Source organism: Sinohyriopsis cumingii, chromosome 19 (genome assembly GCF_028554795.1).
Source record: "Sinohyriopsis cumingii isolate HCF-2022 chromosome 19, ASM2855479v2, whole genome shotgun sequence".
NCBI lineage: Eukaryota > Metazoa > Mollusca > Bivalvia > Unionida > Unionidae > Sinohyriopsis > Sinohyriopsis cumingii.
In genome coordinates this window covers 49,531,976-49,554,448 of record NC_142979.1, presented here as the reverse complement: position 1 = coordinate 49,554,448, position 22,473 = coordinate 49,531,976, and the positions used below count along the sequence as shown (strand labels likewise).

General features: G+C 35.1%; 1 protein-coding gene across 2 annotated transcripts in view; it reads left to right on the top strand.

Moving 5' to 3' along the window:
* Positions 1-22,473, top strand: part of LOC149775676 (paxillin-like) — an 84,562-nt gene that overhangs the window by 19,475 nt on the left and 42,614 nt on the right. For both annotated transcript variants that reach the window (XM_089943002.1, XM_089943001.1), the window contains exon 2: positions 11,892-12,109. In XM_089943002.1, the coding sequence (XP_089799128.1) occupies positions 11,892-12,109 (218 nt within the window). The remainder of the gene's footprint in view (positions 1-11,891; positions 12,110-22,473) is intronic.

Here is a 22,473-nt window from a genome sequence, read left to right as displayed (position 1 = left end):
CTACATCCTTGTTTTGATATTTATTTCATGAAAACCCTGTATACATGATGACTTTTATTACATGTCAAAAATTTTAAGTAGGTTCATTGATTATAATGGTATGTATGGTATAAGGATTAATTGATACATCCTCATGATGCTTGCTGTCTGATGCCACTAAAAGTAAAGCTTTGAAAACTTGAATATAATATATTGTGACAAAAATTGATTGGAAGATGCAGCCTTTCAAATAAAGATAAACATATATACATAACAATAAAAGTTTCAAGGCAAAGATATTGAAATTCTTTTACAGGTTTATAAAATAAAAGATAAGGTATACAGGACGAGTTCATGGCTTCCTTCATTTTCCTTTCTTAGAAGCCCCTTTTGTACTTGTTGATGTTGATGTTTGTCGTGGATGGTGGCTAATGGAGGCAGGGGTCACGATGGTTCTTTGGTAGCAGGTATATGTAAGACTAGCAACCAAAAGTGTAGGAATTTGAATCCTACCATTGGATCAACACAGGTCAACTGCCATAGTGTGTTCTTGAACAGGGAACCTGCTCACCAGTTTCCTCAGCACTAAGGAACCTGTATGTGTTGCATATGTGAGTGTGCGTGTGATTTGGAATTTTAATGTAGTTTTTTTTAAAAATCAGTCGTATCACTATGATGTATGCAGTGTGACAGGTTATAGTGATGTCTAGCATTGGGGTATCATGACACAGACATGGGGCATGATATCCCACCCAGTGACATTATTCTGACGCCAGGCCGACCAGTCCTATTAATTTTAATGCTAACCTCTTAATGCTGAGCACCTAGCAAGGCAGCTGTTCATATCATTTATCATATCTTTGGTATGACTCTGGTGTGGTTCGAACCTTCAATCTCCCACATCTGAGGCAGACAATCTAACCACTTAGGCCAACGGAGTGGTCTATTTGTGTTTCCATTAGACACAAAACTAAACCTTTCCTTATTAGAATTAAAAACATAAATTGTATTTGTATTGTACTGTAACAAATATTCACTGTCAAATGACTGTCCACCTACAGTTCTGGTTTACAGATATGAATATGGCCTTGTTATTGTATCTCAAATTATATGGGAAGAAAATAGGTTTGAAACTGAATGTCAGAAATGTATACTTTGACATTTATTGGGGATTTTTGTGGCCAGATAAATGACAGTGATAACTCTCTTGTCAGAAACAATGTGTTTGGCAGAATGGTATTTCTATAAAATTTCTATCAGCCCTAATGGCATCAAAATTTATTTACTTGTCTTGGACTCAAACTATCAGGTGTAAAACCAACCAGAAGCATTTTTTTCTGTCACATAGTTAACTTTTTAATGTATAAAGTGATTTCCACTTTGATGGCTTGTAATGAAAGATGGTTTTGAATATACATGTACCCTTGTACCTTTTTGCTGCCAGTTTATGATTGATCGAGTGAGGTTCTTGAAACACCTTATGTTATGTTTCAGTGCATAGAGAGACTGCTCCAATGGCCTAGTGGTTAGAGCATCCACCTTTAATGCGAGAAGTAGCAGGTTAGAACCCTGGCTAAGTCATACCAAAGACTTGTGAAAATGGTTATTAGCAGCTGCCTCACTTGGCACTCAGCATTAAGAAGTTAGTGTTTGGACTGGTCAGTCTGGTGTCGGGATAATGTGACTGGGTGGGACATCATGCTACATGTCTACAGTATGATGCCTCAGTGCCTGACATCACTATAAACTGTCACACCGCAGACATCATAGCGATATGACTGAAATTGTTTTAAAGCTGATTCAAAATACACACACACACACACACACACACACACACACACACACACACACACAGATGTACACACACTAATGCATAGAGAACTTTCCCAAGGGCTTTATGGGATAGCGAATTCTTAAGGGTAACCCATGTGGCATATCACCACCCTTTTATCTGTCATCTATAATTAGCTCTATTTGAAGTAGTGCCACAATGAATATGAATATCAGCTTGTAACCCATTACATATTCATCTGTAATATCATGGGGGTTGTTTTGTGTGGCAGGATGCCTAATGAGACAGGATTAATTTAAGTATATGTAGATTACCACTGACCTTAATTGTTTTATTCCAGAGACAAAGTTTTAAAGTAATGATGGGAATAACCATTCATTAAAGTATTTGTCTGTAGGATAACATGCAAGGAATTCCAGATATAAAGTGTTCAAATGCTGATGGACATACCATTCACTTGGCTATTTGTGGATAACATACAAGGAATTCCAAATGGGATAACTTTAGTTCTTTCTGTTGAATGAAAAGTGTGAAGAGGTTTCTCCAGTATTTGAGAAACTCTTGAGTGACAAGATAAGATATTTTTTTTAAAATGCAGCCTTTAAAAAGATACGGGAAGATATTATTTTGATGACCTAATTTTGCCATCAGATTCAGTAATGTACGTAATCAAAAGATGTACAGTTCTGTATGTATACATTATCAGAGTTCTTTGGGATGATGAAATCCGCATAAAAAATACCTATTTTTAATTTTGGACATATGAAAATTCCAACAGCTAAGTCCTTTCTACACAATTGTTTTTTAGTTTTTTTTTTTTTTGTGAACTTCCTTTGTTCTGTTTCTACAAAGCAGGTATCAGCCTTGTAGTATCAAGGTATCAAACCTCATCTAGGTGATTGCAAAGGAATTATGTCAAGTTACATAGGGCAGATCTTTCAAGGTACTACATCTTACTCTGCCAGTTTTCATAACCCACACTTTTAATTCTTTTCCTAGGATTTAAAATATCCAAAGGTATGTCTGGAACAGTGCCAATATTTAGTCTTCACCTAGCATTTGTGTATCCTAGAGAAGCCATTTTTTCAGGATCCCGCTCATAACATTCTTTTGAGAAATGCAATGACCACAGAGTGCTGTATGGTGTTGCATTGAAATCAGCCCGCTTGCAATAATGTCGCTTGCTTTCTTTATGCCTTTATCTTTTGGAAAAGAAATTTTTTAAAATTCTAAACCAAACTCTTAGTGTGCTGTTAAACCCGTAGGCAGTGCAAAAGGGCAGTTCTTTACATGAAATGAACAGGCAGTCAGGATGCTGGAGTTGCTACTGTGATGTCACATCATGAAAGTAACTACTTAGACGCGGAAGTTATGCATACAAGGTCATGGAAATTCAGCGCCTAGAAGATATGCCAATATTTAAATATTTCTTTTATAATTTGTCACAGATGATGTTTCAGAACAAGGTTTTCTTCTCCAGTGCTTTGTAGTAAGGGTCTTTTATATGATTTAACTGTTTTCCAGTTTTCTAGTCTGGTACATAGTCATGTTGAATAGAATCCACATCTTCCAAAATAATACAAGCAGAATCTTTACAGCACACTCATCCCATGGCCTTAGGGACATTAATCATTTGGTTTAACAGGTCTAGCTTTATGGTCTATGTAAGTGAGAGCAGGCATTTGTGTTTATGCAAATTAATTAAATGATTCTTTACAGGACTTACAATTAGTTTTAGATTTTGAAAATGCTGATGATATTAGAGACAAGATATTAGATTAAGTTTCTCTAATTAGCAAGAGTATCTCATATATAGATTTTAAAGAAATAGATATTTTATACTTGAACTCTGACAATCCTTGCCAACCTTTACACTTAAACTACATTTATTTAACATTTGTATTTTGAGGAAGAGGTTGAAAGTGAGTGTGAGTCTGATCAGATATATTGAGCTTTTGAATTTGAATTAAAGAAATATGTAACATAGATGTTTGTTTGTTGGCTCTACCAGCTAATTCCCCAATGTAGCTGCCACCTACCCCCCAAGACAGCTACAACAGCTTTATTATTTTTGTATATTTCCACTGATTTCTAGTCTCCTTTAAGACACTGTCCATACCTAATTATGCTTTGATCACAGATTATTACATATGCATGTACTTTAACAGCTCACTTTCATAAGCATCATTCAACATACATTGTACTTGTATTTATCATTGGAACACTTGCATTATATTGTATAGCACATTTTGAAAAACAGTCCAAGCTTTTGGGACCCCCTGGTTCTAATGAGACTGGCCTACAGAAAGTAGATAATACATCATTTTGATAAAGAAAACAGAATGCCCAAGAGACTGAGAGGGTGATGGAATGAGTAGTTAAAAGGGTTAGATAAAACAAGAGAATGGAGGATGACTTCCAGTTCAAAGTGCATAGCCAGCCTGAGGCATGCTTGGCAGTTTGCAGGCAGCACACATATTAATTTCCAGACTTGTCTGTTTTAGCTGTGATCTTGCTGGTTTCCTGTATAATGTTAGTGGCTTTTGAGCAAGGTTTCTGGTCACATAATTGTATCATGTCAAATGGGTTTAGACTTTAAAACATGAAACAGTAATGGAATTGATGAGTTTGACGGAGGAATAACTTTGATCCTAAATCTGCAGTGAAGTAGTTAAAGTTTATTTAAGACCAGTGTGAATGTAGTTGGCTGTGTAGCTGAATGATGATACAAAAGAAAAGTGAATGGAATAAGGTCATTGAACTGGAATTAACCTAATTAAGTAAATTAATATTTAAAAGACTTTAATTTCTTCTGCGATTCCTTCCAGCTGCACACAAAATTAATAAAGGGTAATATGAAGAAATTGAGGGTTGTTGATGTAAATTCCTAACATCACAATCATAGTTATCAGTGATTTCAGTTTGCTTTGGATTTTTATTCTTTTTAATAATAATAAATATTTCACAATGAATCAGCATTAGCAATAGGAAGACATTATATTGGTAAGACAGAAATACATGCATAGTGTCCTGAATTATCGAAGAAAATAAAAGGTATCATTTTGGGGATTCCTACATTTCACGTTTCTCAAGGAAGGAGTTTATACAAACTCAATGGAGAAGACTGATTATGAAATAACTGCAACACTTTAGTTTTCAGTTTCAAAACATGAGTGCAGTATTCTGATGTAGATCATGCAAAAAAATTCTCATGTCCACAGTAAAGACTTCATTTATTGGTATTTCAGTTCGATAATTATGTATCTTTGAAGATATTTACACTTATTCTTTCCTCACTTCTATCTCTGACCCCCTCATTTTTTTTTGCCTGGAGGGAGAAATCACTTCTCTCATTTTTCTGTCTCTTGTTTCTGCTCTGCTAGATCCAGTCATGTGTGAACAGGTATTATTGTTATACTTTGCTAGACCCATGGTTATGTGTGAACTGGAATTATCTCCATTACAGTGGGTTGGGAGATTTTTTTTTACATACAGTTATGTTCTTGGATTACTCCAGAACCCTGTTTTTTTTTAATGGTCAAGTGTTATGTAAACCAGGTGCGAAATATAATTCTCTTATGGGCCTCTTCAAGTTCTAGTTGGATGTAAGTTTCTTGGCATATAATGTACACATCTGAATGCATTTATTCCAAGTGAAAAGTTGGACTCCACTCAGTTTTGTTTACATTTGTTCCTGTTCAAAGCGAAATCTTCAAGTTTTCCGGGTAGTCATGTATACTTTAAGGATTTTAACATTTGTTACCTTTATCTTTTATTTTATATACACTTTTTAGAACTTCAACATTTCTACCAATTATTTTTTTAAATTTATATTGCACGAGCGTCATAGTGATGCTTACCTTATATATTTGCCTATTAGTCCACCTGCAAACTGCACAGACCCAGATCTGCTCTTGTATAATGAGCAGGTGGATTAGGGTCTGTTAGTAATAAGTAGAACAATAAACATAGACCCTAATCTGCAGGTGCATTGTGCTACAGCAGAACAGGATTTTTGTTGTTTGCAGTTTGACTCAATGTATAAGCAAGTATATGTGGTATTTGGAAATGTTAATCAACCTAAAGTTTGTGAAATTTCTACATTAATAATTCTGGAACTCTAGTTTTAATCTGCAATATATATCAGTAGCTAGGAGTGTCCTGATGTGCCATTAAACCCTTTATATACACAAGTTAGTCAAGGTAAGCTTAAGGTAGGTTCATTAGAAGCAGTGTCAAGAGATGGGCACACTTCTGTGTATTATAAGATACGTATAATGAAGATATCATTAGGTTCGTTTTAAGAGGAATAAATCACCATTCCTTCATGATTCATTGCATGTAATTCCTGTATTTCATGGTCTCTGATGTTACAATTTAATTGAGTATTATAGTGTTTCTGAACCTGTGGGTTTGAGTTGTCTTATTTCCAATACATTTTGGGATTGGTTTTAAAGATTTCAATACAGTAAATGTTGCCAGTATATGAAAAAGACAACAAAATGTATTGAAATAGGACAACTCAGTCACATTCAGTATTTGATACATTACCTTTTCATGTCTTAATAAGTATACATCTTTTTAGTCAAAACATTTTCAAGGGACTTTTGTTTTAATCCCAGCATGCCTTGTTTGAAGAGATTTCACTGCTAAAACCTGCTGAGAAAGTCATGAGTTTCTTGAAATTTAACACTCAGCATGTCTTATGTCTAGTTACCATTTGACTTGATTGGTTAATTCAGTCTCAGAAACATATATTACATAAGCTGTATTAAGCATGACCATGTTGGGAACGACCATACACCTCCATTGTTGAGAGCTTGACTTAAAGGGAGCTAACTATTCTGGTTGTTTGTCCTTCGAGTTCAAAGATGACCATGACATTACTAACTCAGGTTTAGTTTCTGTAAGTACCGGTATGTGAATGACTGGTAAATTTGTGCTCTAAACTGTCTGTGGCATATTTGGCAGGAGATGCTGCCTGGGTTTCCTTGATCAATAGATGATATGCTGCAGTTCTGATATTTCCGCTGCTCAGTCTTCAGCACTGCATCTTCAGTTCTCTTCATTTCATAGACAATGTTGAAGTGTTTCAGGAATGACTTGAGAGAATCTTTGAAGCCTTTCTTCTGACCACTCTGAGATCACTTTCTATCCTTCAGCTTACCATAAAGGATTTCTTTGGAAATTGCTCATCTGACTTTATTCCTGCCCATCTAATAGTGTGGAGACAAGGAATTCCCACCCATGTAAGAACCTTAGTGTCTGGGACCCTGTCCTGCCATTTTATCTTCAGTTTTCTCAACATGTGAAAATGATTCATCTTCTTGGCATGGCATCTGTATACAGCGGGCTTGGCAGCAAATGTATTGGATTAACAGACTTCATCTTTGCATGTAGTCTGCCAAAGGGCCACACTCGCTTTGGCAATTCTGGCAATTTTTTTGTGGATTGCTCCTGACAGTATGCTGTCACGACAGTTGAACTTGTCCACTGCAAGGAGGGTCTAGCCTTTTATGTGTGCAGAGGCAGAAAAATGTTCAGAAATCATGGTTACCTTCCGTTCAACCAGGCTGAAAAATGTGGTAGCCCAGAAAGATATATGGTTGTCCTGGTCATAGAGCTTTTTGTTTTAAATTCTTTATGAAAAGAAGTGATTAGCTTAAACCTCATAAAATTTACCAGAATAGTAAATTTTTAAACTCACTGTGTGTATTATGTTAAATACAATAGATAGTGGGAAATGAGACAAAATCACTCAGGTTTTGATAGTGTAAAGTGAAGTCAGGGGTTAAAATGGCATGTTCCTCATATGTGCATTTTAATTTTGTTTACTCAGAGAAAAACATGTATAATTCCACCTACCCATCCTTACAGAAAAATAATTACTATGGACAGACATATATTTACACACACACACACACACACACACATATATATATATATATATATATATATATATATATATATATATATATAGTGTTAGAAGGTTAACTCACTGTTACCATAAATCTTTTGTGTAATCAGGTTCTTTGGTGCATAGCACATGTAAATACTTGGAACAGTGTGAAGTGTAATACAATATGGGTGCCATTCCTTCCACATAGGGCATTGTGTCTCATGATGAAGGTAATTGAACTTTCATCATCGGTGGAAAACTATAAATTATTTTGCCACTATAATGATTTTATCAAGTTATAAAGAGGGTTTGGTTTATTGTGTGAAATTCCTCCCCTGCCAATAAATGCTCTTAAATAAAAAAAATTGGTATGACCCTGTTCAGAGAGCATCTATCAGAAATGCAGTTAAACTTTGGCATGATATATGGTTTGCTCTTGCACACCCCACTCCTCCATAACAATAGTAGATAAAAAGGCCAGATTGAGAAATTGATAAAACGTGCAGCTCCTGCCATGATAGTTTCAGTACGTGCAGCTAAGCATGATCTTTCAGACAGCCAGTTTGCTCTTGGATAGGGTTTGCCAGACATTTTTCATGAAAATTAACCATAACCACAAAGAAGTAAATTTTCTTTGATGTACCTTAATAGCAAGTGCAGCTAGAGGCATGCCTCAAGGAGCAAGTTCTTATGATAAGTTCTTATATATCTGTATACAGATTTTCCATGTTTGCCTTTGCAATATCTTCATCAAAGGCAAGTTCATAAAGAAATTTGAAATGCTTGGGACTGAAGCTGAAGGTCTCAAATTATTTAGGCTGATTGGATTTCTACTCTTAAGATAGTTTGGAAGAAACAACTATTTGTGTTTATTGATAAAAATGGAAATAAGTCAAATATGTAGTAATGTAGTATAATTTTTTTTGCTGAGGTTAAGAATTCTCACATGTCAGATTGTGATTAATGTCTATTGTGTCACAGAGATGAAATTTTTATGCATTTATATGATGACATGACAGATCATGTGAGGTGTGAGGTAGCTGTCAATAACATGACTGTGTACAAAGTCCTGGGCAATATGTCATTTTGTAAGATATTTATAAGTTTAGATAAGATAACAACTTTCATGCCACCTTTGTCTTGTACTTTGTGGCTATTATTATGATCTATGGTCTTAAAATAAGAAATAAAAAAGAGTGAGAAGCAACAAGCTTTGTAAAATTCAATAGATAATTTATTTCCCTAGATTACAAAGTAAAAATTTACAAAGAACTTACTGTATTGCAAATTGAAGTTCAAATAATCCTAGAATTCTAAAACAAGTCCTAATGAATAAACATCTAAATTATCTTTAGTGGTATTCCAAATGATATCCAATGCTGAACGTGTTGATATGACTGCAGTGGATGGTCGTATATAATGTACTAATGTACCAATGGCCTGAATTGTATTGATGTGCCAAATCTTTTATTGAATCACAGTAATATAATCCAAGATACCTCGTTTGAATTCATGAAAATTCCCAGTTAATGTCTCTTTCCAAGAATATTATCGAACACTTTGTATTTCCAGAGAAGAATAATTTGAATTAAATATCTTTAAGCCCAAATGAAACCAAACATTGAACACAACATTGATTCTGGCTCAAATTCTTATTCAGTAGCACAGATGAATAATTTCTAGATAAATTAGATTATATAAAAAAATTAAGACAAGAAAGAAGAACCAGGATGTAGGACAAAAGTTCACTTCCAGAACAATCAAAGCTATAAGTAGACAAGGTCTGTTACTAAAATTAAAATATAGTATGTGGTAAACATCAGGTAGACCCTGCATTGGGGGGGGGGGAGGGAATTTTCAATATTGTGGACTGAGATTGAGATAAACATGTTGTTTTACAAATTTAAACAAAAATTAATGATTCTGGTCAGGTAGAAAATGAACTTGATTTTGGACAAGGTCAGCAACCAAATACATTTTTACAAAATACACAGCATATAATGAGTACTAAAAACCAAATGAAAGATGCAAATGGAATATACATAACACTATAGAGTATTTAAACAAAAAGAAAGAATTTAGAAAATAATTAATTGGGTCATTTGAGGTCATTTTTCAGACTTGCCCAGCAAATAAAGTACAGATGCTTAGCCCTTTACATACAGTAGAATACATACAACTGGTACTCCATTATAACACAGGTCATGGAGTCATAGAGTATACCACCTTATTATGAAACCTCCTTATAATAAATTGCTTGATCTGTACAATTTTACTGTCACACTAGCCTTGGCCATATTGAGGGTGTGTTGTACCAATGTGTGTGTAGATAATATTGAAAGAGCTCTTGTACTCGGCTTTCAAATCATAAACTTGATATAGTAGTTTATATGTCTGCAAGACTATGCAGTATTGGCACCTTAGAAAATTCCTGGTTATTTGTCATGAGAAATAAAAGAAATTAAAAACTTAGAGAGAGATAAAGAGAGAATATAATTAAAAAAATTGGGTCAGTGGTTATATTTACATTTACAGTCATGGGGTTTAAGTGAATTTCATGTGGTACATTTTTTACATTGCCACATTTTCATTTTATGGGTCCAACTGCCTAGATATACTTAGTTTTTAAATTGTACCAGGATAAAGATTCCATTTATTTTTCATGCTCATGGAATATAGACATCCAGATAATGGTTTGGGCATATTTGGAATAATGAAAGCCATAATAATCTTTGCTGATAATGCATCCTTTCTTGTGGCTTGATGGATTTTGTTAGAGATCAAAGAAGACAAAATGTTGAAGTAGTATAGCATTTGTTCTGATGTTCCCAACCATTGTCTTTGTTTTATGATCTTGCCACAAATGCTGATTGATTGTGGTATTGATCTTGTTGTTGTTGTTGTAGAGTTTAATGCCATTTTTCAGCACACAATAGGCCATACATGGCAGCCAGTATTAATGGTGGAGGATGAACCCCGGAAAGAACCACCGACCCACGAAAAGCTACTGGCAAGCTTTCTCACATAACCAATTTGGCTGAATCAGAGACTCGAACCCACACAGACAGAGGTGAGATGGCAGTGATCCGTAACGGAGAACACTTTAGACCACTCGGCCACTCGATTTAATGTTTTATGATCATGTTACAAGCACTACTTGATTGCTGTATTAATCCCATGTTTTCTGAAAATTTTACAAACACTGCTTGATTGTGGTATTAATCTCATGTTTTATGATTGTGCTAAAACACTGCTTGATTGTGGTATTAATTCCATGTTTTATGATAATGTTACAAACACTGCTTGATGTTGGTTATTATTCCATGTTTTATGATTGTGTTACAAACACTGCTTGATTGTGGTATTAATCCCATGTTTTATGATCATGTTACAAACAGTGCTTGATTGTGGTATTAATCCCATGTTTTATGATCATGTTACAAACAGTGCTTGATTGTGGTATTAATTGCATGTTTTATGATCATGTTACGAACAGTGCTTGATTGTGGTATTAATCCCATGTTTTATGATCATGTTACAAACAGTGCTTGATTGTGGTATTAATCCCATGTTTTATGATCATGTTACAAACAGTGCTTGATTGTGGCATTAATCCCATGTTTTATGACCATGTTACGAAGAGTGCTTGATTGTGGTATTAATCCCATGTTTTATGATCATGTTACAAACAGTGCTTGATTGTGGTATTAATTGCATGTTTTATGATCATGTTACAAACAGTGCTTGATTGTGGTATTAATCCCACGTTTTATGATCATGTTACAAACAGTGCTTGATTGTGGTATTAATTGCATGTTTTATGATCATGTTACAAACAGTGCTTGATTGTGGTATTAATCCCATGTTTTATGATCATGTTACAAACAGTGCTTGATTGTGGCATTAATCCCATGTTTTATGACCATGTTACGAAGAGTGCTTGATTGTGGCATTAATCCCATGTTTTATGATCATGTTACAAACAGTGCTTGATTGTGGCATTAATCCCATGTTTTATGACCATGTTACGAAGAGTGCTTGATTGTGGTATTAATTGCATGTTTTATGATCATGTTACAAACACTGCTTGATTGTTGTATTAATCCCTTAGTTTATGCACCTGTTATGAACACTGCTTGATTGTGGTATTAATGCCATATTTCTGAGACATGTTCCGGAATAGTTGTAGTAGGAATAGTAACATTATCCTTTCTTTTCAAGATGCATTACTAGCAGACCTGCAGTCCACAACCAGCGGCCACAATAGATTCCTGAGTAAATCATCCACACAGCAAAATTCACAGCAAGGCAGCAACACTGGTTATGTGTACCACACTGCAGATCAGTCACAACGGCGCAGCGAAACACCCCCACCCCTGCCGCCACCGCCTCAAGATCTTTTAGAGACCATTCCCCCACCTGACCAATTTGGAGATCAGGTAATTTTGAATGTAAAAAAGTATTCCTCATCAAAGTTGACCTCTCGTTTATGTAGTTCCACCCCTGTGTGGGAGATAATCCAGTCTGTTGATGCCTTAGACAAACAAGTATAAAATATGGCATCTTCATTGCTATAATGTCGAGCACAATTGGCCAATCTTGCTCTGAATTTTTCTCCTAATTTGAGAGATATTGATTTATCATTGAAAATCAGACAACAGGGCTTTCACTATTTCAGTAAAGGATACATTCACAGTGTAAACATGTTTTGGAGCGAGAACAAAAATGCCACAGAAGCATGAATAGCCTAGAGATTTCCAATGATTATGTAACATAATGTTAAGTAAATAAAAATTTTGCTGGGTACTTGGAAATAAATGAGTCATATGCATGTATGGACAGTCAGATGCCACTGCAGATTTGTGGGTATCCAGTGCAGGTTTCTAGAGGCATAAAACAAGGGTATAAATTAATTCACAAGTAGACAGGTTTAATATATATATATATGTATGTATGTATATACACACACAGACACACAGGTCTCGCTTGGTTTTCAAACTAGGAGTCCCACCATCAAAAGTTGCAGTCCCTTCTTTCCTACAAAATCAACACAGACGTGTGAGTGGAACTATTTTAAGATGGAGAGGTTTTCATAATGTAATCACTCACAATAATATAGCTTCATTACAACAGTCCATTGACATGATCGCAAATTTATGGTTTATTTATTTGTATATGTACTTTTGTAATTTTAGGCAAATAAATAGTATCTGATTTGTTGTTTTGTCCCATACGTTTCTGACCTACATAATTTGCAATTTAAAGTTAAATCTTTAATAAAATAATTCCTAGGCTTTGGTTTCAATGATTTGTATATTTTTTCTGAATATATTTGCCTGATGATTTAAGAAAACAGACAATCTAATAAACTGGTACATCCCAGACTTAGCGAAGTCCGCCATTATTTCCTATTAGGCCTACTGGTTCACTTTCAAACTAATTTTATGACGAAATAGTGTATAAAAGGCAGTTAGTATATATCCAGATCACCCATTCTGATCTTAAAACACAAGTTTTTATGTTTTATTATCAAAGGATAGCATGCAGGAAATTGGATAGTTGCTACCTTACTCGGAAAAGGGTTAATGGTCAATTAGCTATCAAAACATAATGCTTGTGAATTGGCAAGAGTTTGTTTGTCAACGTAATTGATATAAAAACTAGGCCTAGCTACTGATGCCTTGATGAAAACATTTCGCTACAATACTAGAACTAATTGGGCTAAGGCAAGGGGCAGTTAAAAGAAATATGGTATGGTCAGTCAATGTACCTCTTAAATAATCACAGGGTGAAGTCGTTTTCGCTTTCCTAACAGAAGGCGAAGTTTACATTTTTGTCTTGATTCTGAGGTCACGTGCACTGCTTATTCCGCTGCATTCAGAAATGAACACAATAACGAAAGTTAAAGTTGTTCATTTGATGTACTTTTATAAATGACCACATGTACATCTCTGGGTTTTTCTGCCTCTGAAATCAATCACTGTTAATATCTACATTTATCACTTGGCCGCCAGTCAAAGCCTTTAAACTTGCCACCCAGCTATTGCATCATGTTCTTTCTTATGTACTCTTATAAAATGGCAACATTTATGTTTCAAGGGGTCTTTCAGTCACTGAATTCTATCATTGTAAATATCAGCACAGCTAACTGATCAACACATTTTCCCACAAAGCATGTGGCTGAAGCAGGACTGGCAAGTCTTTGAATTTTGCTGCGCACCTATTACATACGTACGGAGGACTCCCGCCTGAGAGATTTTCTGTGTCCCAGATAAAAAGTTGGCATCCAAATATGCGTAATTAAGCGTTTCTGAGATCTCTGATGCCCATTTTATCCATACTACCTCAGCTACACAGTGATTGCTAGGTGTGACTATGAGAAAGCTTGAATTAATAATTTTGACAGAAATGCTATAACAGGCTTGACGCCTGGTTCTGGTGGGGGAAAACATGTGGATAGGTGTTGGTGTTGAAACACAAGATATCTGTAGTGATACTTTCTTTATCTTTACGTGACTAGACCAGTAAAAACAGCATTTTCAATATATTTACCTAATTTTAACTTATTTCACTTTTTGGGAATCAAGTGATCAGAAGGCAGAGGATCTGGAAATTCCTGTTGGTCAGGTATTGTTTACAAAATGCTGCAAAACAAGGCATAGTTGTGAATTAGAAAATTGGTAGTCGATTTGTACATCATTTTAATTGGGTAATGTATACTTTATCTTTTAAAAATAAAGATATATAAATATTTTATTATTATTTGTTAGTTTTAAATTTTTTTTGTTTTTTTGTTTTTGTTTTTGATATATTTGCCTTCCATTTAATGTCACAAGGACTTGATTAGGCTGTAAATTGTTCAGGCAGCATTATTACTCAAGGCAGGCGAGGCTGATAAATGTTGGGATATCTGGAACCATATCTTATCCATCAATGTTCTGTTTGGTTACTAGTTTATTCCATACAGCATTGTTAATTTTCTCCTATCTGTAACTCAGTACATTTTCTAGTCAGCATCATTAAACACAGCTAAATATACCCAGTTCATTTTAAATGCTTTGTTTGAAATGAATTAGGTACTTTTAGCTACATTTAATGATGCTGACCTGAAGATTTACCGAGTTACAGATAGGAGAAAATTCTTGATGCTGTATGAAACAAACTAAAAGCAAAGGGATGATGTTTGACAACATATAAGGCTTTAAAAAGGATATTTTTTCTAATCACTCAGGTGGGGCCCCAAGTGGCAGAGTGGTCTAAAGCGCTCTTCGTTATGGATCACTGCCATCTCACCTCTGTCTGCGGCGGTTCGAGTCTCGGATTCAGCCAATGTGGTTATGTGAGAAAGCTTGCCAGTAGCTTCTCATGGGTTGGTGGTTCTTTTAGGGGTTTTCCCGGGTTCTTCCTCCACGATTAATACTGGCCGCCGTGTATAGCCTATCGTGTGCTGAAAAATGGCGTTAAACCCCACAACAACAACAACAGCTAATCACTCAGGACTAATCACTGTCCCGCAAACCATGACTACACCTCTTTGCCAATTTTGTAAATCCCATTGCCACATATAAAAGTTTACATTAATGTAGCTTGTCTAAGGTAATGCTGGATGGTGTAACCATGGGTGTGATTCCCAATTTGATTGGCTCAAAGTCTGCAGAGAGGCTTGTTTGATCTAGTTTCCCCAGCTGTTAGGGACTGGCCATTTAATTTTTTTATGTGTGGTGGGTGTTCTTGTATTTATTTTAAACATTTGCAAACTTCTGGCTTCAGATAGTTTGAAGAAAAAAAATACTCTTCATCTGATCTGTTGAAAGAAAAAACTAATTCTGTCCATCATTATTTGAAAAACAAAAATTCTCAAGATCAAAAAAGTTAAATATCCTGGTTGGGAAGGAAATTGTACAAGTATTACTTCTGGAAAAAATCTTTGATTTTCTTCATTTCTGTTAGGTTTTCAAAATAAAGCATATAGAATAAATAAGGAAGGTCTTGATTGGCCTTGGGAGAATATCATTCTTTTGGACATCTTTTGGAGTCTGAATTAGGGTGTATCCTTGAGGATTAGGTAGGTGGGTCATGTATGGTAAATGGTATTTAGTGTGTTCAAGATATCAAGGCACAGGCAGTAGATGTTAACAGTCTGTCAGATGTTTACCTCTTGAATGTCAAAGTAGAACAAGCTATATAGGGTTTGCACAAAGTCCTTGAATTTTTCTGGTCATTTTGAAACCTGCATCAATTTGAGGTGGTTCCAAAGAGTAGTAGAAAAGTGTCTGATAATGCTCATTAGTCATTGAGTATAAAGAACAGATGCATTTCATTGGAAAATTAATTTACTGATACAACTTTAAAGAACTAAAAACTGAAGATCCATTAAAAAGTCAGGAACTTGATCTTCCTGGAATTTTACTTCCATGTTGGATAGCTTGTATATTTAGTAAGACTTTTGGTTGTTTTGATTGTGTGCTCATTAGTAGTCAGTCTTATTTCTTGTGATGTTTAAATGAATTGATACTAGTCCTTTGTCAAGTACTCTGTGATGGGAAGTATGTTTTCAGATGCATTTGCCTTAAGTAGAGATGTGTTGTGTTACCAGTTTACCACTATTTTGTTTTTCCGGTGGTACATACTACATTACTTTTTCCACTGTACTTCATTTCTTCAGTAGTTTCCACATGTAAAGAACGTTTTTAAAAGTTTGTTTTCATTTGCGATGACAAAATAACTCCAAAAATTAATTGTTTTACAAAATGATTGTATCACAAATTTATTTAGAAAATTACAAATACAATTACAAATTTGTATGAACCTTTAATCACACTTTTGACTTGTATCACATTTGCCATCATGGTGGCTGAATGGGAGGTTGTTAAAGATACTCTGGCCAAATCAAGCTTTTGGAAAAACTTTGGATTAACATAAAGAAGTTATTTACTTGGTTATTTTATTGTTGTATGTACCTGCTTTCCTTTGTAAGACTAATACCCATGCTTAGATTTTCAGGAGAGCAGTTGTTTTATGTGTGAATTTTATATAATTTCTGTCTTCCACTAAATATTATCGTGTTTGTTGAGTTGGTGTGCTTAATGTTTGCTGGTCTTTGATGATAAATATCTTTCCTGCGTGTTGGCATCCCACTCCAAGTTTCCCTGCCTATTAGATCAGTAGTGTAACTTGTAGGCTTCAGTGTCAATACTTCCAATATTTATCATGAAGCTGTCTAATGTCAGCAAAATGTCTTTTACAGTGTGTCACCTATAATGTAAGCTTAATCAACAAATAACATGCATGCACATAGCAAAAATTCATCTATTGTAAGGTACTAACCATTTCATTTGCTGGGGGTTTGGGCTGGGTATCGTATGGCTGATTTTTTTTTAGCAGAGATATTTTGTTTTATCTGAAGATAATTATTTTCTTCCAGATCATGTAATGGTTTATATATATATGTGTGTGTGTGGGTGTGGGTGTGGGTGGGTGAGGGTACCAAGTTCTAAACAGAGAGCTTTGTATTATTTGTTGAAAGGAGATTGACGTTGGGTCAGAGGGTTAAGGTGCTTTGACGTTTCATGGAGAGAGTGAAAAGCCCTCAAAAATGTTGACAATAGGACTGAATTTAGAATATTTTATTTGAGTCCTCAAGGCCCCCATCAGCTTCAATTTTTACCTAGTCCTTGTTAGATGACCTAGTTCAAAAAAAAATGTCTCAGAGATCTTTAAGAACAGAGTACATAAATCTGAGAATTTTGTACACTTTTCACATTGTAATCAACACTCTTCCCAGATTTAGACTCGATTAATTATACTGCTTGAAAGTGAAATTTTTATCCTCGAGAAGTGTTTGAATTTCCTTATAAATGGTCTCACCTTTGTTGTGTTTCTGTCAGAAGATTGTCATTAATTTCAGCTTGAGCTCGAACTCTGCTGTCCTTATAATGGTGGAATCGACCTGAGCTGAAACCGAAACAAAACAAGATCAGTGTGCATTAATATTATGAACACACTGGGCTAATAATTACTTGAGAGGGACATGTGGTGTCTCAGGGTGTTAACCTGTGATGGACTGTGATTTTTCAGTCTGATAAGTATACATTACATGACATGGCCATTTTGAATTGCTTTTGTGCCTGTGGTCATTATTATGTTATAGTAACAACTGTCGCCACCATCACAGAGTGTCTTTAATAGCAACTTCAGCAAATGTTGTTCAGACATATCTTCTTTTTATATTGACCACTCCATTGGCCTTGTGGTTAGAACATCCACCTCATATGCGGGAAGTGGCAGGTTTATACCCTGGCTGAGTCATACCAAAGACTTATAAAAATGGTACTTACAGCTGCCTCACTAGGCACTCAGCATTGTGTTAGTGTTTGGACTTGTCAGAATATTGTGACTGGGTTGGACATGATGCTGTGTCTGTGGCATGATGCCCCAGTGCTGGACATCACTATAAACTGCCACAGTGCAGATATTGTAGCGATATGACTGAAATTATTTGAAAGCTATGTTAAAAATCCAAATCACACACATGCACGTCCTTTTTTATTGAACAGTTGTACAAATAAAATAAGAATTAAAATTACAGGTATTTTACTGATGGCTGAAATGTGAAATGTTATTTTCAACACCAATCTTTGATTGTACGTTTCTGTACTCAAATGTACATGTAGCTGGAAATTTGTCTGTTAAAACATCTAAATTTGGCATATATCATTGTTTTCATTTCCAAGTCTATTTCCGGGTATCAGACTTATTCAAGTCCCATTTTCAAGGAGATGAGGATGTTTGGTTCTGGGATCTGTACTCTTTTATTGCTTTAGATAAACTCAATTCTTTTTAGGGGCAGGGGCCAGTTTTTATGTACAAATTTAATGCCGCAGTCAGTGACCTACTATAAGAAATCATAAAAATCAAATTCACAAGTGAGGTCAAAAAGGTCCATATTTTTAGATACCTATATTAAAACAAAGCATAAGAATATTATTCACTTGACCAGAGAAGTCAATGGCAGTTCATAGCAGATGAAGTTTATGCACCCCAACCCCTATTTTATACATGCATTTTTCACATCCAAAGGCTATTTTTGACAGCATGAGGTACTCACAGTGGAAACGCAAGCCCTTTTCCTTGGATGAAAATTTTGATAAACATTGTCTACTAAATAGCTTGATGCAATTGAAAATAGTTGTCATCCAAGCCATTTTTGAGATATTCTACTTGCCTTGAACTCGCATGTCTAATGCTATGGGAGGCTAGCTCTTCTTCCTAGCTGACTATTGGTATTTCACTATCAACATACTGCAGAACAACTATGGAAGGTGTACATGCCTGACATAAATTTCAAGAACAACACAAGCCTGAAACACCTAGTTCACAAATATATCCATATCTGTATAAACAGTAAACAATAATAGCTGAAAAAGTCACACCATAGCCTTAAGTTAAGAAATTTGCTGAAAATGGTTTATGTCAAAAGTTGTGTACATATCACATATTTAGACATTATCTAGTACAATGGTATAAAGAAAAACTTTTTGTGCACAAAACTAAAAACGGCATTATGCTTTTAAAAAAGTTACTTTTTTGCGGCAAGAAGCACTGCATTATTTACATTGTGAGTTATGACTGACTGCATTTCTTGAAAGATTTCAAATTGTTTGCAACCTACAATGCTTTTGGTCTTTGTTTACCACCATAGCATCAGTACAGAATCAAAATTCCTTTACAATGTTTCGTGAATGTCAAGAAGAGATCTGGAAGTTATAAAATTTTAGGAGGGAATGACAGAAATGCTATGTTAGTTGTCAGTGACAGAAGTGAAAAGTTTCTGTTAACTCTTCTAGCAAACTTAAAGAAATCACACATTTAAGTAAATCATGTGCTTTAGAAGTACTTTTAGATTGATATAAAGAAGCGGTTCCTAACTTTTCATTATCGTTCTAGAGATGCTAATAGCAGCATCAGTGTTGTGTCAGTGTGTGTTGTGGGGGGAGGGAGGGGTAATTGCAACACAAGTGTAGCTAGTCTGGAGAAGTCCAAGTTTAATCAGTTAACATGAGATAGTGCTGGAATATTGATATACTGATGTATGGGACCCTGATAAACTTACAAAGTGACATCTCAAATAAATTCATTGATACATAGCCAATGAAATTGACCATACACATACAAATTACTCAATACAATTTATCAGAGAAATTTCTTCTCAGACACCAATTTACTTACAGTTGACTTTAATGCTTTCTGGAGTTTACAAAATCATAGTAAATAATAAGATATGGTATAGAACAAATATATTTACAGTGGAAAATTCAGTTCACGGTAAAATGCATTTCACTGGCTTGGCTTTTAATAAGCACATACCATAAAACAACTCCTGCAGAAGCTAAATCTGTCCGTCAAAGTCACTCTCTTGTGCTCTTAGATCAGAATGAGTATCTGGATAAGATTCAAGCTATTGTTTCTTTCAGCATGACTAACCGATTAATCCTAATCTTTTGCCATTCAGTCTGAGACCTGCAAAAAGAAAGAAAAAAAAAAACAAGTGATATTGATGTACTTTTAACATTCAGTGAAAACATAAGAATTTCAGAGGAGAAACTGTATGTGTATTGTCAAATGCATGAAACTGCCACTTAATTTTAAGCTTTTCCCCCTTTGTTAACTGAACCTAGAAATTTCAAGATATATGCATAACACTGAAACATTTCCTATTATCACCCAAGTGTGAGATATGAATCTCTTATGTCAACTTCACACTGGGGTCATGAAGGTAGAAATTATGTTGGTATGCTAAAACTTTCATTCTTCTCACCAAAATATAGCAAGCAATATGCCATATGCATCATTATTTCTAAGACCGTTCCACTGGTGACATTCAACATTCACAACAGTATGTTTATGTATGATTCCTGTGAATTCTATCTGCTTCTGTGGAGTTCAATTACCTTTAAGAATACAAGTTGACATGCTATGCAATTGTCTATGTGTGTCTGTATTGAAATGTGAATAATATTCATAAAAATAGGGGTGCAAACCTTGACAGCTACAGAAAGTGCAAGACAATACATTATGGTTACCATTTTGTTCCCATATTTAGTAAGTTAAGTCCAAAATATGCTACATTGTCATGTAAACAGTTCTCACATTGAGGTACAAAACACAGTTACCTCCCTCTCCAAAGAGCAATACATACAACACTTAAGTTATATATGAAAAAAGGAAGGAAATATAATGAAGCTAATGCATACAAATTATTTAAATATACACAAAGAAACAGAAAAGTATAATAGATGTGGCTGACTGCATCATACATTTTTTTAATCAATTTTCCTTAAGGGGGCAGGGCCAGTTTTTATGTACAAATTTAATGCCACAATCAGCTACCTAGTATAAAAATTCATAAAAAAAATCAAATACACAAGTGAGGTCAAAAATGTCCATATTTTAAATACCTATATTAAAACAAAGCATAAGAATATTATTCACTTGACCAGAGAAGTCAATGGCAGTTCATAGCAGATGAAGTTTATGCACCCCAACCCCTATTTTATACATGCATTTTTCACATCCAGAGGTCATTTTTGACAGCATGTGGTACTCACAGTGGAAATGCAAGCCCTTTTCCTTGGATGAAAATTTTGAAAAACATTGTCTACTAAATAGCTTGATGCAACTGAAAATAGTTGTCATCCAAGCCATTTTTGAGATATTCTAATTGCCTTGAACTCACATGTCTACTGCTATGTGAGGCTAGCTCTTCTTCCTAGCTGACTATTGGTATTTCACTATCAACATACTGCATTGCAACTATTGAAGGTGTACGTGCCTGACATCAGTTTCAAGAACAACATAAGCCGAAACACCAAGTTCACAAATATATCCATATCTATATAAATAGTAAACAATAATAGCTGAAAAGTCACACCATAGCCTTAAGTTAAGAAATTTGCCAGGGGCCAGTTTACAAAACTTGACCCTGCCACCTGAGTCAAAAGCAAACTCCATGAGACCTTGACCTTCAGTATACCATATGTACTCATTCATAAGTTTAGTCAAATTGATAATAACAAAGATCCTGATCTGCCATAGCATAATGCATCTGCAGATCAGGATGTATAATATTTTTTTTACTTATTATTCATAACAAACTGCACAGACCCAAATCTGCTGGTGCATTATGAGATGGCAGATCTCGGTCTGGGTCTGTGCAGTTTACTGTTGGGATAGTCTAATAAGCTAGTATATATGGTAAATGAAATAGCCCCTCATGAAAAGGTTATCTATGTAAGCTTTTCTGCTTATAATTTCAAATTGATAGCGTAATTGTCTTTTCTAAAGACCTGAACAATTTGAGATAATTCTCCTCAAAATGAGGTCAGGCTTCGTCTGTGGCATTTCTAGTTGCAGTATTTTATAAATATGAAACTGGTAATAATGGTTGACATAAAGGTTGAGCACCTATTATAACTATTCAGGAACACTGACAGGTTTCTGGTTTTTACATTGGTGGTATGGCAGAGACATACAGTTGGAGAATGTTTCCCATAATAATGTGAAATTTGACAGACTAAACACACCAAAATGGAGATGATCAGAGGGAGTTTACAGTCTAGTGTCTGTTGCCTGACTCATCACTCAACCCGCAGCCATCAAACAGATCTGCTTAGAGGAGCTGTCTGTTAGTTATCTTCCTCAGGGCACAGTAGCAGGGTTTTATCTGGATGTGCAAATGTACACTTCCTGCATTTTAAAATAACCGCAAATTTTAACAAAGCTCCCACTCACAGCTCCATATTAG